A 16,475-nucleotide genomic window follows, 5' to 3' on the forward strand; every position below is an offset into this window, starting at 1 on the left:
GATTCTTGTCATTTTAAAACTTTATGAGCATCATCTTCGCTTAATTGTAATATCTCTATTTACTTTAATCCCTTCTAAAATTAGAATGCAGTTAGAAATAAGGTTTTTGACATGTTAGATTTTGAATATGCGGCCTATTTTAGACAGTTAAATTAAAGTTATTGTTTACTTTAGTCAATATTTTGGTTCACCAATGATAAATTGATTAGAAACACATTTGTCAGCAAGTGTTCAAATTTTTGGCAGGCCTTCCCATAGGAAATGGAGTTATACAAGTTATCATTAAGATCAATGTGATGTACAGGTATTATGAAGCAGGATGTATCCTCCAGGTCGAATGATGATCACTGTAGTCACTTACCCCTTCCTCAATTGACTATAAATTCTCTAAAATTGTAAACCGCTCAAAGGGTTATTCCCATCTGGGACATTGATGATATATTGTTAGGATATGTCAGATACAGTACCTGGTGCGAGTCCCACATCAGTTTTACGGTGTAGAATAGTCACGAGTGCCATTTTGCAAAATATGCACCTTTATTATCTATTTCTGACACACTCATCACTTTTCCAAAAAATGGTTGGGTTGTGGGCTTGAGGAAATGGGAGGAGGTGGAAATTACGCCAAAAAAACGGTGTCAGCTCATGTCTTTAACAAAATGTTATAAATTGGTTCCATCTTCCATCATCTGAGTTTTTACTCGAGAGTAAAACGTTAGTTTTAGTAAATTTAGTAAATTACCCCTTTGTCTGTAAGGAGCTCCAGAATATATTGGAGCTATGTAAGCAAAATCAATAAATATATGAAAAATAGTCAAGAAAGATATGGCACTCATATATCCGGAAGACTGTTCAAACATTTGATTTTATTATATTAAAATAGTCTGCAGGTGACAAATTACTAAAAATCATGCATCTAAAATCAACATACAAGATACGTAAATTGCAGTAGAAATACACAATAAAACCATTAAAACATCACTAAAATGACGATTATTACTTAAAAAGCTGAGGAATAGGGTATTCGTTGAACCTATGTGCCTAGCAGCAAATGTAGTCAGGTCATCAAATAAAGGTGATCGTTCAGGCTGGGTGTCGATCAGACCATCACCATATATTCGATAACCACAAAAATTCAATAACCGCAATCCACAATATACTCTGGTTAACAGATAGAATAGTCATTCAAACCAGAATCTCGATTAGATAGTCACCAAATATTCAGCATTAGTAGTCGCCATTGAACATGTTGGAATGCATTTGTATAATTTTCCCAGATAGCAGGAGGTGGTTTCAGTTCGATTATTGGCTGTGAGTTGCAAGTGTTGTATCGATCCAACACTATATATTTGGTTGGCTCACAAAGTCAATATTTCGTCATAGAAACACTGTATCAATTTCACAGATTAACATGAATAATTCGGGATTCCAGCTCTCTGGTGGCGTCCCACCTCTTTATGAGCTGTACTACTCCCTTACCTCCAACGCGCAAAAAAGGCTTTCCTCTGGTCTCTGCTGTTTAAGTTTCCCTTGTGATTTAATCCTGGGTTGCTCCAATTAAGGTGGAGTGGAACAGTGTAACTCCAGGGATTTCTTTAGCAGGCACGGGGCAGTCTGTTCTCAGCCAGCAGATAAGAGAGAGGTGCAGATCCTGGTGGTCTGTAGCGTACACAGAAATGGTGGTATTAGAGGGTCCAAATTTCTCCCAGACGCGTTTCGAAGTCTTATGGGTTCTGACTTTTTCCTCCACTTTTTTGCGCTTTGGAGGTAAGGGAGTAGTACAGCTCATAAAGAGGTGGGACGCCACCAGAGAGCTGGAATCCCGAATTATTCATGTTAATCTGTGAAATTGATACAGTGTTTCTATGACGAAATATTGACTTTGTGAGCCAACCAAATATATAGTGTTGGATCGATACAACACTTGCAACTCACAGCCAATAATCGAACTGAAACCACCTCCTGCTATCTGGGAAAATTATACAAATGCATTCCAACATGTTCAATGGCGACTACTAATGCTGAATATTTGGTGACTATCTAATCGAGATTCTGGTTTGAATGACTATTCTATCTGTTAACCAGAGTATATTGTGGATTGCGGTTATTGAATTTTTGTGGTTATCGAATATATGGTGATGGTCTGATCGACACCCAGCCTGAACGATCACCTTTATTTGATGACCTGACTACATTTGCTGCTAGGCACATAGGTTCAACGAATACCCTATTCCTCAGCTTTTTACGTAATAATCGTCATTTTAGTGATGTTTTAATGGTTTTATTGTGTATTTCTACTGCAATTTACGTATCTTGTATGTTGATTTTAGATGCATGATTTTTAGTAATTTGTCACCTGCAGACTTTTTAGTAATTTGTCACCTGCAGACTATTTTAATATAATAAAATCAAATGTTTGAACAGTCTTCCGGATATATGAGTGCCATATCTTTCTTGAGTATTTTTCTGTATAAATTTTTTGGTGTGTGGAGTTCACACTAAAATATAGAGTACCATCCCATCCCCATTGATTAGTAGAGCCACCTCATTCTGCCAATACAATAAATATATGAAATGGGAAAATAAATGATCATAATCACCATATCTTATTCTATAATCCTATCTTATTGAAAGGGTAATCATGGTTACGTTACCTTTGTTTCAATCAAGCTGTAGAACGCGTAAGAAACATGATGGTTTATACACATTAGTAGCATATCAACTACGGACTTGTACAGCATTTTCCAATTCTTGTGATTATATTTCCGCAGAGAGCAAGATAAGAAAACGTAACAACCTGCATGATTATACAAAGACTTCAGACATCACTTTAATAAGAATCAACAAGGAGCTTAAGATGAAAACAAAACTGTTCAACACCACAGAGAATTGTGCCAAAAGATGCAGTCGGAATAAAGGGCTAGCCTTTACTTGCAAGTAGGTAGAAAACTTACTGCAACTTAATATTGCTATTATACCTCACCCTCTTTTTGTGTGGGAACTTCATAGTGCTTCAGATTGTTACTTGGGAGGTGCCAATATTCTTGGATATTTTTTTGTTCATCTGCTAAACATATGTAGGCTTGGCTCCATGCACTCTAGGCTTGCCTTTGATCAATTGTCTGGTAAATGTAAAAAGTAATTGTTATTCTCAGTAATAGTAGATTGTTAATTCATACAATGAATTCATCTCTGTGTGTATGTATATCTATAATAGATAACATATAGATAGATATATAGAGATACAGTCATGTGAAAAAATTAGGACACCCTTTGAAAGCATATGGTTTTTTGTAACATTTTTAATAAAAGGTTATTTCATCTCCGTTTCAACAATACAGAGAGATTAAAGTAATCCAACTAAACAAAGAAAACCGAAGAAAAGTCTTTTCAAGATCTTCTGTAAATGTCATTCTACAAAAATGCCTATTCTAACTGAGGAAAAAGATAGGACACCCTTGCCCCTAATAGCGAGTGTTACCTCCTTTGGCTGAAATAACTGCAGTGAGACGGTTCTTGTAGCCATCTACCAGTCTTCGACATCGGTCTGAGGAAATTTTACCCCACTCCTCAATGCAGAACTTTTTCAGCTGTGAGATGTTTGAGGGGTTTCTTGCACGTACAGCCCTTTTCAAGTCACCCCACAGCATCTCAATGGGATTCAAATCTGGACTTTGACTTGGCCATTCCAGGACTCTCCATTTCTTCTTTTTCAGCCAATCTTTGGTTGATTTACTAGTATGTTTTGGGTCATTGTCATGTTGCATGGTCCAGTTCCGCTTCAGCTTTAATTTTCTAACTGATGGTCTCACATGTTCTTCAAGCACCTTCTGATACACAGTAGAATTCATCGTGGATTCTATGATGGTGAGCTGACCAGGTCCTGCTGCAGCAAAGCAGCCCCAAACCATGACACTTCCACCTCCATGCTTCACAGTTGGTATGAGGTTCTTTTCTTGGAATGCTGTGTTTGGTTTACGCCAAACATGTCCTCTGCTGTTGTGTCCAAATAATTCAATTTTGGACTCATCTGTCCAAAGAACATTATTCCAGAAGTCCTGGTCTTTGTCAACTTTATCTCTGGCAAATGTCAGTCTGGCCTCGATGTTTCTCTTGGAAAGCAAAGGTTTCCTCCTTGCACACCTCCCATGCAAGTTAAACTTGTACAGTCTCTTTCTGATTGTAGAGGCATGTACTTCTACATCAACAGTAGCCAGAGCCTGCTGTAGTTCTCGAGATGACACTTTAGGGTTTTTGGAGACCTCTTTTAGCATCTTGCGGTCTGCTCTTGGGGTGAACTTGCTGGGGCGACCAGTCCTGGGCATGTTGGCAGTTGTTTTGAAAGCCCTCCACTTGTAGACTATCTTCCGGACAGTGGAATGGCTGATTTCAAAATCTTTTGAGATCTTTTTAAATCCCTTCCCAGACTCATAGGCTGCTACAATCTTTTTTCTGAAGTCCTCTGACAGCTCTTTTGCTCTCACCATGGTGCTCACTCTCACTTCAACAGTCAGGAGCACACCAAACTAAATGTCTGAGGTTTAAATAGGGCAAGCCTCATTCAACATGCAGAGTAACGATCTACTAATTATGTGCACCTGGTGTGATATACCTGTGTGAGATCTGAGCCAATTTAAGAGGGAATACATGTGAGGGTGTCCTATCTTTTTCCTCAGTTAGAATAGGCATTTTTGTAGAATGACATTTACAGAAGATCTTGAAAAGACTTTTCTTCAGTTTTCTTTGTTTAGTTGGATTACTTTAATCTCTCTGTATTGTTGAAACGGAGATGAAATAACCTTTTATTAAAAATGTTACAAAAAACCACATGCTTTCAAAGGGTGTCCTAATTTTTTCACATGACTGTATATAGTTAGAGATAGATAGATAGATAGATAGATAGATACATAATAGATAGATAGATAATAGATTGATATATATACATTGTTTATGGCTACCATAAAATCTCATGTAAGTGGAGCTGAGCAAATTTCTTAAAATTCTATTTGGGACGGATTTGGACAAATCGACTGTACAATTCAATTTGGGTGAGAAAAATACAAGTACTCTTATTGCCAGGAAATTTCTCTCTCTCTCCCCTCTCTTCCCTCTCCTCTTTGAATAAAATCTCAAAAAATTTGGGTTTGGTAAAATCAGAATGTTTTGAAAATTTCAGGTAGAATTTCTGAATTTTGAATTGATTTGTTCATCTCATACAAGGTTATTGTGCCATTTTTTTCAAGATTGGGTTGTGGGCCAGTGCAAAAATATGTAGTTTCTGAATTTGTGATAAACCATTGGGAAATTGTAGTGGAAGTCATTTCTTGCTGCTACATTTGGAAAATACAAGATAGATATAGGTACAGTATATGGAGAAGGCCTTGCCACCCATTTACTAATGATTCATTGAGTATTTTTATCTTCAACTATGACTGTTTTCATCCCTGTACACATATATACTGTGTGATAAGGCAGTAACAGTGACACAATGTGTATGTGGGGAAGCTCAGAGATCTATAAAGTGAACAACGTAATATTCAAAAATATCAAGTTCCATATTGTAAGTCTTTGAACTGATGTCGATGTTTCAGAGCCTTGGAATTTGTGCAGTGCAAAAGATTAATCTTAAGTCAAATTAGGAGTGAAACATAAGAACATAATCACCCAGTCATACTGTACTTACTCTTGAATTATTATTCTGTGATGCATGTCATGACATTACTATACTATAGGTAGAAGTATGTGGGTAGTTTCACTAAATTTGACCCACTCAATTGGATTGTACTGTGAAGGGCTAAATACTATATTTGTGCAGCATAATTATGATGAATACTGGTGCATCAAAAACAGTCAAAGTCTTTGATAAACCAATGCACCCCTGTACGATTAACAATGTAATGAGTCAGTCAGTCTACATTCTTTCTTTCCTGCCAACCTATTTGATTGAAGCACAAAAGACTGTGGTTTGCTAAAGTAGTATTAAAAGAAATCTATGTTTAATGCTAATAAATGCATTATTCTCTCCAGGGCGTTTGCTTTTGATAAAAGCATAAAGAGATGCCACTGGTTCTCTTTCAATAGCTTGTCAACAGGAATAAAGAAGAAACTAGATCATGCATTTGATCTTTTCGAAAAGAAAGGTAACATTTATTCTTATGAAATGCTTTAAACTCAAGAAATGCTTCAGTAAATGCTGCTTATACAGGTGTACATGTGATTACTTACATTGATGGTGGCTGTTTTGGGGGTAATTTTAATAGTTTCATTATATTTTGAGGTTAAATTGAAAGAATTTCATAAAGAGATTACACTACATTCATAGTAATGTAATACAGTGATAATATATTCATAGATTGAGTATGCAGTATATTAGCATATTTAACTGTTACATTATAATTCATGAATTGCTTATATGAGTCTTAGATGCATCTGAATAACATTAACATATCTAATTATTACATTATACTTCTATAAGTCTTTGCTGTATAGCTATGAAGCTTTAGGAAAGCAAAAGTTCTGGTATTACGAAATATAGATTTTTGGCGACTTATAGGAAGTAAAAAAGGAAAAAAGGCACATATATGATAAAGGTAGGGGAGACCATGAGGCTGCTATGGCGCTTTTGAACAAAAGGATGCCAATCCCTGGTTATTCCATTCCTTTTCCTATTGGGTAATAAGAACATTTGCTGAACTTTTCTCTCTAAATCAACCATGTTGCTTGCAAGAACGAGGCCATCTTGCAAGAAAGAGGCCATCGACAGGATTGTGAGGGGAAATAAACACCCAAACCATTCTGCCATGGATAATCATAATCAGGTCCTTTCTCCTTTGAACAGGAACATGGTATTTTTTGCTGAGATTTTTTATTACTCCTCTTTCACATAGTGTGAATATGGTGTTACTGGAAAATGTATAGGGTGTAGGCACATGTTCTGTTAATATATAAGCGTGGATTAACAAATTAATATCTATTTACTACTCTTTCTGAAAAATAAAACAGATTATGTCCGTGATTGTATTAATGGAAAAGGCAGTAATTACAAGGGTTTATGGAATACAACAAAGAGCGGATTGGCATGCCAGTCATGGAATTCAATGATCCCTCATGAACACAGGTAGGAATGAAATTACAACATATGTCTTTCTTATATTCTTCATTAAACTGATGCAAGTCCATTGTACTGCTGACACACAACCGAAAAAGTATTAATTTGCTTATGAAGAAAAGGCTTATCCATTATATTTGTATTTAGAATAATTTATTACTGGCTATTTTAGGTAGTTCTTAAACTTTCTAATCTTTTTAATATATTTTTAATGCCTGAACAAACCACTTTTATTTTTGTGCTCTTGACCTAACGACGTTAAAGGGAGGGATGGAAAACCCTCCCCCTCCTGAACATACCTATGAAGGGAAGCATACTTACCTGTTTCCTTATTCTGGCTCAATCCTCCTTCGTTCCATGGCCTCAGCTGCTCTGCTGGGTTTCCTGGATGTAAACTTCCTGTTTGTCACCACCACAGCCAATGCCTGGCCACAGTGGTGGCCTGCTTCCCTTGCACCATGCTGAATGGTCAAGTGACTCAAGGGGAGCAGCAGGGTCAAACACAAATTTTACATCCAGGAATCCCAGTAGAGCAGAGGGAGCTGTGGAGTGAAGGATCCAGGAGCCAGTGCCCGAAAGCAGGTAAGTATGCTTCCCTTTATAAGTATGCTCAGGTGCACAAGGTTTTAAGTTCCCCAGCCTAGCCACCTTATGGCTTTCCCACGCCTGAAAGAATAGCTCTATTTGGAAAGTCATTTGTTTTACTGTAGGTTGAGATATTGTAGGTAAATTAGTTAACAAAAGTTACTTTGTAATAACAAATGATGGTCATTGGATTACAAAGTGCAAAGGTCCCATTAGTCCTACATTAGATATGACCTAAGGGTACCATTTTTCTAAATAATTGATATTGCTGTCCCCTCTGGTAATCACCTGCATCAAAAAACTAAGAGTGACTAGACAATTTGGAACGCAAACAAGGAACATGTTATGGAGTACTGTATGCTGAGAAAAAGGACTACATTAAGATATACACCAATCAGCCATAACATTAAAATGCCTAAGGGTGCTGACACACAGTGCAGTTCTGACATGCAGTTAGGATGCAGTTTTTTTTATTGTAGCTAGCTGAAATTAATTAAATAATTTCCACAATGCAGAACATTGCAGAACAATGAGGCTGCTAAACTAGCTAAATAGAAAACTGCATCTAAACTGCATGTCAGAACTGCACTGTGTGTCACCATCCTAATACTGTGTAGGTATCACCAACACTGCTCTGACTATTGCATGGATTCCAAACAATCTCTGAATGTGTGTTGTGGTATCTGAAACCAAGAACCGATCAAAGTACAGGGGGAATTTATTTGGATGTCAAGTGAACAACTTTGCCACGTTCCTAAAAACATTAATGAATGCTTTTTACAGTGTGACACGGTGCATTATCCTGCTGAGAGAGGCATAAAGGGTTGTACTTGGTCTGCAATAATGTTTGGGTAGGCACCCTCAAAGTAACATTTACAGGAATGTTAAAACCTAAAGTCTTCTAGCAGAGCATCACACTGCCTTCACCGTCTTTCCTTCTGCCCATAGTGCTACCTGGTACATTCTTTTCCCTTGTAGTTAATTAGACCAGGCCATCTTCTTCATTGATCCATTGTATTGTCCAGTTCTGATGCTCAAGTGCCCAATTTTAGCTAGCCATAACTCTTCACCATATTGGTGATCCTTGGGTAAAGGCATAACTATTACAGTAGCAGCCATAATGGCTGCTACAGGGCTTGCACCGGCAGGGAGCCAGGAATGGCAGGAGCACAAGGAGGAAAATGTATAGCTGGAAGTGGAGACAATTTTATTGGCAACTTAGTTCAGCACTAGATAAAGGGATAAGTGGTGGTGAAGGACCTAAATGATGTCATCAGTGGCGTAGCTACAGGGGTCGCAGCGGTCGCAATTGCGACCGGGCCCCTGAGCCAGGGGGGCCCATGGCCCCCCCCACCGCCTCCTATTCAAAATCCAGGCCAGGGCCCGCCCCGGGGGCAGTGCGCACGGCGCAGCGCAGGCTGTTGGCGGCTCATGTGTCTGTCATGTCAGAGGGGGCGGCCGCAACATTGAGTGAGGTCTGACTGAGTGAGGAGGAGCCGGAGGCGTGGTTTCCGCGCATCTCCGGCTCCCAGTCAGATCAGACACTCAGATCGCAGGCGGCAGTGAGGACGCTGGCGGCGAGGTGCGTTTGAGACTGTCTAACTGGTGACAGTTGGAGGCCCCTGTTTTCCAGGACGCTGCATACGTTAATACTCATCAGACCTGACTGAAATGGCATCAACATTATTAGCTAAGTACATGCACGTCTAGCTTGCAAACAGGCATCTTTGCCTTTGTCATACAGCTTTACTTATATTGATTTCCTCCGAATCCACTGTCCAATTAATAGCAGCTGAAAGTTCATGCATATGATATGACCTTCCATTACCGCCCCAAACATGTGTGTTTCCTGCAGGTATTGATTTACTGAGGATGTTCTGGAAATAAATCACTTACGGTATGTGCACCATTGAAGGCTACATGAGCGGCCATGATAAAGTCCAAGTAGAACCTTCTGTTGGTTTTCAAAACCAGTTGCTCTATTAAAATAATGGTAACATTATTTATGCCGTATACATGGTACAGGGCAAAATGGATAGCATAAAAATTAAGGGTACTTTCACACTTTTCGCGTTTTTCTTTTCCGGCATAGAGTTCCGTCACAAGGGCTCTGTACCGGAAAATAACTGATCAGGCATATCCCCATGCATTCTGAGTGGAGAGTAATCCGTTCAGTTTGCATCAGGATGTCTTCAGTTCAGTCGTTTTGACTGATCAGGCAAAAGAGAAAACCGCAGCATGCTACGGTTTTCTCTCCGGCGAAAAAAACTGAAGACTTGCCTGAACGCCGGATCCGGCGTTTTTTCCATAGGAATGTATTAGCGCTGGATCTGGCATTCAGAATACCGGAATGCCGGATCCGTCGTTCCGGCATGCGCATGTGCAAATCGGTAAAAATGAGAAAAAATTTACAAGACGGATCCGTCGGTCCGCATGACAAGCGGAGAGACAGATCCGTCCTTGCAATGCATTTGTGAGACTGATCCGCATCCGGATCCGTCTCACAAATGCTTTCAGTCAGCGGCAGATTGGCGGATCCGGCGGCCAGTTCCGACGACAGAACTGCCCGCCGGATCACACTGCCGCAAGTGTGAAAGTAGCCTTAGCCTGCTCAATTCCTGATGAAAGTGAGTCCCAAGTCAGGCTTATCCATCACGGTTCACCATTCCATTTTAGAAACAGGGGCACCATAGGAATCACGAAGGTAGGGTGAGCGCCAACAGCCAAAGCTAAAGGCAGAGGTGTAGCAATAGGGAGTGCAGAGATAGCAGTCGCTCTGGGCCCAGGAGCCTGAGGGGGCCCAAAGACCCTGATGCCGTATAAGAAGACACCAGTATGATAGAAAGTGCGTGCTGGTTGTTACAACTCTTTCTGAAGGGGTTAGGTGGAAAATTTGGCATGGGGGGTGCTGCTTCTACTTTTGCCTCAGGCAGCATAAAGGCTATGTGCTTCTCTGCCCCTGGCCACACAGCGCTTAGGGAAGGGAGGGGGGGGGGCCAAGCTGGACTCTTGCACCAGGGCCCATGAGCCTTTAGCTACGCCCCTGGATGTCATCATGTGTCCAGTGCAGGACGTGACAAAGCTTAGCAGGGCAGAGGAAAAATGGTTGGATGCTAATGTCTGTAAAGCGCTTCGGACTATAGTAGCGCTATATAAGTGCACAAAATAAATAAATAAATACATTTCACAATGTGAGGAGGTGGAGCTCCTGTGCTGTGTGTGGAGTAGAGGTTAGTAATTTATATTCCTCTATAACTTGTCAAATACTAGGAGTTGTAGTTCTTTCCTTATACCCACTCCCGGTAATGTTCTCTGATAGCCCATAATAACACCCTTGTTATGCTGGAAGTTGCAGTTCTCTCCTCTTATACCCTTCTACCTATAATCTCTACTGATGCCCTATAATAACAGTCTGGTCCTGCTGGGAGTTGTAGTTCTCTCCTGTTATATTCCTCTCTATGTCAATTGATATCCCATAAAAACTGTCTAAAAATGCTGAGAGTTGTAGTTCTCTCACCATATCCCTCTCCCTGTAATATCCACTGATACCCTATAATAACAATATGGACATGCTGGGAGTTGTAGTTTACCCTCTTATACCTATCACCTTGTAATATCCTCTAATATCCCATAATAATGTCCTATAACTGGGAGTCCCATATCTGGCAAGTGGTAGAAACAATTACTGAACACAGCTAGTTCAATTTGCCATTGATTAGTGAAATTTATTATTCACAATTATTTCATGTTATAAGTCGTGTTACGACTAACACGACTAACAAGTCTTTTGCTAGCACCAGCGACAGCGGTGTGCGGTACTTCATTCTGTAAATACGTATCTGGCAAGTGACCGATCCCTGCTGTGGACAGTCTTTGGCTGCAATGGTCATGTTCCCTTCATTAAAATAGATGTTGATGCTAGCAGGCCTGTGAACTGCAGAGCCAGGAGTGGAGCTGGAACTAAGTGGCGAGGATCAGTTAAGTATGCTCACCAACACGTGTCTGGTCACGAGGTGATCCTGAGCCATATGCGATAGGTGCCTGCTGGAGTTGCAAGGAAGTTGCCGGGGGTGGAGTTAAAAAACTGAGGCCCAGTAGTTTCTAGTTAACCCCATATCCTTAGGCATTCATGATGCTATCACTGGTGAACCAGATATACTTCCCTATACTATTTTTGGTAGTTATTAACTACTACATATCAGGAATACTGCACAAGATCTGCCATGAGATACTCTGTTGTATAGACTTCGCATTTGGGACTTGTCAAAGTTTCTCAGATGCTTATATTTGCCCATTTTCCTCTCTTCCAATACATCAATTTCAAGCACAGAATGTTTCCTTTCAGCTTAATATACAATATTCCACTCTTTAACAGAAGCCATTGGAAAAATATAATACACGTAAATGTTAATCAGTGGTTATAATGTTATAGCCAATCTGTGAATTTAGATCTATATATTGTATATATGATATATGTATACAAAGACACGCACACTCCAGGTTCATTTGTTCGTTGGTGGCATTTCTATGGCTTATTACAATCAGAGGCTAGAGATCTGTTACTGAATTATTAATGACTATGTATATTTTATATAAAGGTCTAGCTCATTGACATGACAATTAGTTTTCAATGTGCATTAGTAAATACAGCATGATGCCAGGCGAATATTCTCTCCACATTGAGCTAGTGCATGCTGCTTTAATTATTATTTTCACATCATGCTGTATAGGCTGAGCTTCCAAAGGTCACCAGACAAATGAAGTAGCCGCACGCTATTTAGTTTATTATCCCCAATAAGGCATATTATGATGTCACTAGTACCGACTCATATGTGGAGCAATTCTAACAAGAAAGAATTAAACACTTGAACATTTGCTGCTTGTTAATGTGTGGGCTTAAATTCACAAAAACAACTCCATCGCAACATCTGTTTTAGGAACATGGTTTCCATGTTTATGTCAAGGAATGCATTGTGTAGTAATTTTGGGTCATTTTATGCATTTTTTTAAAGAGTGATTGTAATAATGTTCTGTTTTATGTCATTTCCGATCTTGGGAACTGAAGAGCGTAAACTGAGTCAGCCCCTTTACCCTTAATGACTTGTTTCCTCTTTATTTATATTGGTGCGTACAAGTGATATTTATAGAGACAAATTTTATAATTTGGCATCAATTATATTTTTCCCAGTAGAACACAGATGTAGCAAGCCTGAGTTCAAGATATGTTGTTGGGTATTTCAAAGACCTGTAGCATATTAGGGTACTGATTCTCCTTGGGAGGAAGTTATGGCAGTGGGATATATCCTGGGATGTATGTAAAATAGCTTTGCTTCAGAAAGATGAAAACCATCTCTCCAATGTCACATCTGGTAGGCTACTTTGTATGTCAGTGTCTCATCCCATAACCTTTTCATATAATATCATATATAGAGAGAGGATGTGTATTACTGTTACTAGTGTTGAGCCAATCGAAGCATCTGAAGTGGATTTCAATCGGAAGTTTAGGAAAAATTAAATTTGCAACGAATAAAAAATTTCCTTGTGCTTTGTGGTAACAAATGTTTTTTTCCCCTAAAATGGCAGTCACACATTTTACAAAGCAAAAGTACGAAGCCCGAAATGTGAGATCACCCATAATTCTGTGCAGACAGTCAATCAGCAGCTAGCCAGTCCCTATGATGTCACAGACCCTTAAAAGCCTCACCCCACGCGGTCCTCGCCATTTCACTGTGAGATGAGCATAGGGAGAGATGTGACAAGCACTAGGGATAATGTTGCTAAAAGCTTTTAATTGTGAAATGTTGGATACAGTGCAGGGACACTGTAGGGAGATTGAAATGAGAGTTCTTACACACTGTAGGGAGAGCATAGGGACAGTATAAGGGAAATTTTGGGGAGAAGTTTTACACACTGTAGGGAGAGCATAGGGAGACTGCAGGGACCGTGCAGGTTCTGTAATCTGAAGCTGAATTGATTCATACAACACAGCACAGTTTGCATCAATTCCTGGGTAGGACACAGAGCTATCTAATTGAACAGTGTCCTCCTTGTTTAATAGATAAGCAATTCTATTAGGCCTTGATTCTTAAATTGGGGTGAATAATCTGTCTAATTTTACTGTTATTGGAGTGCCAACTTGCCTGTCACAGTAACTGTTTCACTACCAAAAAGGACTAGCTATGCATGTTGCTGCAATTCACAGTGGTGTACCCATAGATACACTACCTCTGCAGGCCAGGATATAGCTGATTTAACACACTTCATGACAAATTAATTCAGAATGAAGCAAATTTCTTGAAAAAATTTGGCAAAACTTTGCTTATCTCTACTCTATAACCACAGGCTTACACAATTTATTGTGCCCACAAGCCTGGCCAAGTCGCAACCCAAGTTTAGCAATGACACCCGCAAAAGGCCCTCTTGCAATAAAAAAACAACTATAGTGAATTTGCTTTTTCTATGCATTATTTTAAACATTTCATAAAAATTTAAATAATCAACTATGATGCCTACAAAAACTCAAACACCTCAAATAGTGAAGTAGCTATACTAATTAATATATATATATAAAAAAAATATGGCTTAAAGAATATAGGATAAAAAAATCAAAAACCTTGTCTGTCCATAATTTGAGAATGAGCTAAAGTTAAAAATCACCTCGTTCAGGTTTACGATCCAGGTTTACTATCTAGTCTTTTGATAAGGGCATCATATCCATCACCCAGAACGAGAGAGGAGCTATGGACAGGCCAGAACTATAACACTGGCAAATGCACAGACTCTTGAATCTGTGCACACACCAGGGATACAAATAGTTCTGGTCCACCAACTGCACAACCCCATCATGGACTGCAGAAATGTGTCACCATCCATAGACTAGACTGAAAACATAGTAAAGAATATAATATTGGCAGATATATTATTTTCTTAAGAGGAGTGTCATGTGAAAAAAAAACATATTTAATAGATTGAACATAGCTTTGTAGTGAAGACACCTGGAGAGACTGTTTTATTATTTCTGTAGGTGAGAAATGTTATATAAAGCTAATGAAAATGTGTTACAATGCACAGCTTGTTATTCCTTAAGATGGCATAAAATTATGCGGTGGGTAAAATTCTACTCAACTAGTCGCTAAAGTGTAGTGTTGGGCACGCATGCTCGGTCGAACACTAGTTCGGCTAAAGCATCCCGATGCTCGGCACATTGCGGTGTTCGACCGAATACCGCGTGTGCTCGAGCGCGATGCTCGAGTCTCCTCCCTGCAATTTTGTTGGCTGCTATGCAGCCAATAAGCATGCAGGTGAGTACTGCCATTCACTAATGCCGTAGCCATGTTGGCTGCTGGCATTACAGTGATTAGCTTGCCGAAACACGTCATCGGGTGCTATATAGCACCCGATGACACATGTTCGGCTCAGTATTAGTTAGCGAGAGCTGGGGAGCAGAAGGGGGAGATAGTGTAGGGATTGAAATAGCAATATTTTAGTTTTTATACTTGTTATAGACCTGAAATTCCTTTGAAGGACTATTGTGTGTGGCAGCAAAATATATTTTTAGTGCAACCTGCGCTAAATTGCTAAAACCCTCACCCATAAAGGCCCTCACCCACAAAATTTTTTAGATGGTCAGCTCGGCAGCAGGCCCTCGCCAACAAATTGTTTTAGATGGTCAGCTCAGCAGCAGGCACTCACCCACAAAATGTATTAGATGGTCAGCTCGGCAGCAGGCCCTCGCCAGCAAAATCTTTTAGATAGCCAGCTCATCAGCAGGCTCTCACTCCAAATATTTTGAGGGTAACCCAGAAGGCCAGCAATCATAAATTTTCAAGGGTGTGTATGATGCCCTCCTTTATGTGTAATAAAGGGTGTATTGGAGTGCCAGTTCCTTGCAATTTTTGGTAGCCCTTTCCCTTAGTGCATAGGCTTTATGAGTGTCGGAGTCCCACTACCTGAACAATTGTACCATAATGTGAATGAGACCTTCCTTTATGTGATATACAGGTTGTATCGTAGTGCAGCTTCCTTGTAATTTTTGGCAGCACTTGCACTTTATATACAAGGACATATACAGGAAAGAATGTTTCTTAACAATTTTTCCTCTAAAATCGATTTTATCTTTGGTTTTGTGCATATTATTGTCAGTCTGTAAAAGTGGCGTACTACTTGGACAACATCGTTCCCAGCAGCGACCTGGGAGTCCAAGATGCATTCAGACATCCTCCCCATGCTGTTCCCGAACCATTTCAGTGTTGTTTCCATCAATTTCTAACCTTTTCCTATGAACCAGACACCCTCCCCTCTTCAGATTAGGGGGTGCCTGGTTTAATGCTCGAGTTTTTCCATTGACTTCCATTGTGCTCGGGTGCTCAGTAGAGCACCCGAGCATCCCGAGGTGTTCTACTCGAGCACCCAAGCACTTTGGTGCTCGACCAAAAGTGTAAATGTAATTTCAGTTTATTTTTAATATTGTGAAGGGACAGGGAAGTGATACATTTTTGGAATATATTTTATTAGGGAAATATGCTTTTTGTACTAGAATACATGAGAAAAACATTGAGCATTGCTAAGAAGAGTCTGTCTTCAGTCTTCAGTTCTACTGAGCACCTTTGTTTAACAAGTCAGTTAGGCAGGGTGGTGGGTAATAATAGTTAGAGCAGGTGTACATAGTCAAGGGCTAATATAATTATAAGAGGCTGGAAGGCTCTGTATGTTACACATAGGTGTCTTCAGTGCTCAGTGGAATTGAAGACTGAAGACAGACTCTACTCAGCTATGCTCATTT

General features: G+C 39.7%; 1 protein-coding gene across 2 annotated transcripts in view; it reads left to right on the forward strand.

The window, feature by feature from the left end:
- HGF (hepatocyte growth factor) overlaps positions 1-16,475 on the forward strand; it is a 127,205-nt gene that overhangs the window by 19,496 nt on the left and 91,234 nt on the right. For both annotated transcript variants that reach the window (XM_044280125.1, XM_044280126.1), the window contains exons 2-4: positions 2,772-2,937; positions 6,028-6,140; positions 7,003-7,117. In XM_044280125.1, coding sequence (XP_044136060.1) covers positions 2,772-2,937; positions 6,028-6,140; positions 7,003-7,117 — 394 coding nt within the window. The remainder of the gene's footprint in view (positions 1-2,771; positions 2,938-6,027; positions 6,141-7,002; positions 7,118-16,475) is intronic.

Source organism: Bufo gargarizans, chromosome 2 (assembly GCF_014858855.1).
Source record: "Bufo gargarizans isolate SCDJY-AF-19 chromosome 2, ASM1485885v1, whole genome shotgun sequence".
NCBI classification, from domain to species: Eukaryota; Metazoa; Chordata; class Amphibia; order Anura; family Bufonidae; genus Bufo; species Bufo gargarizans.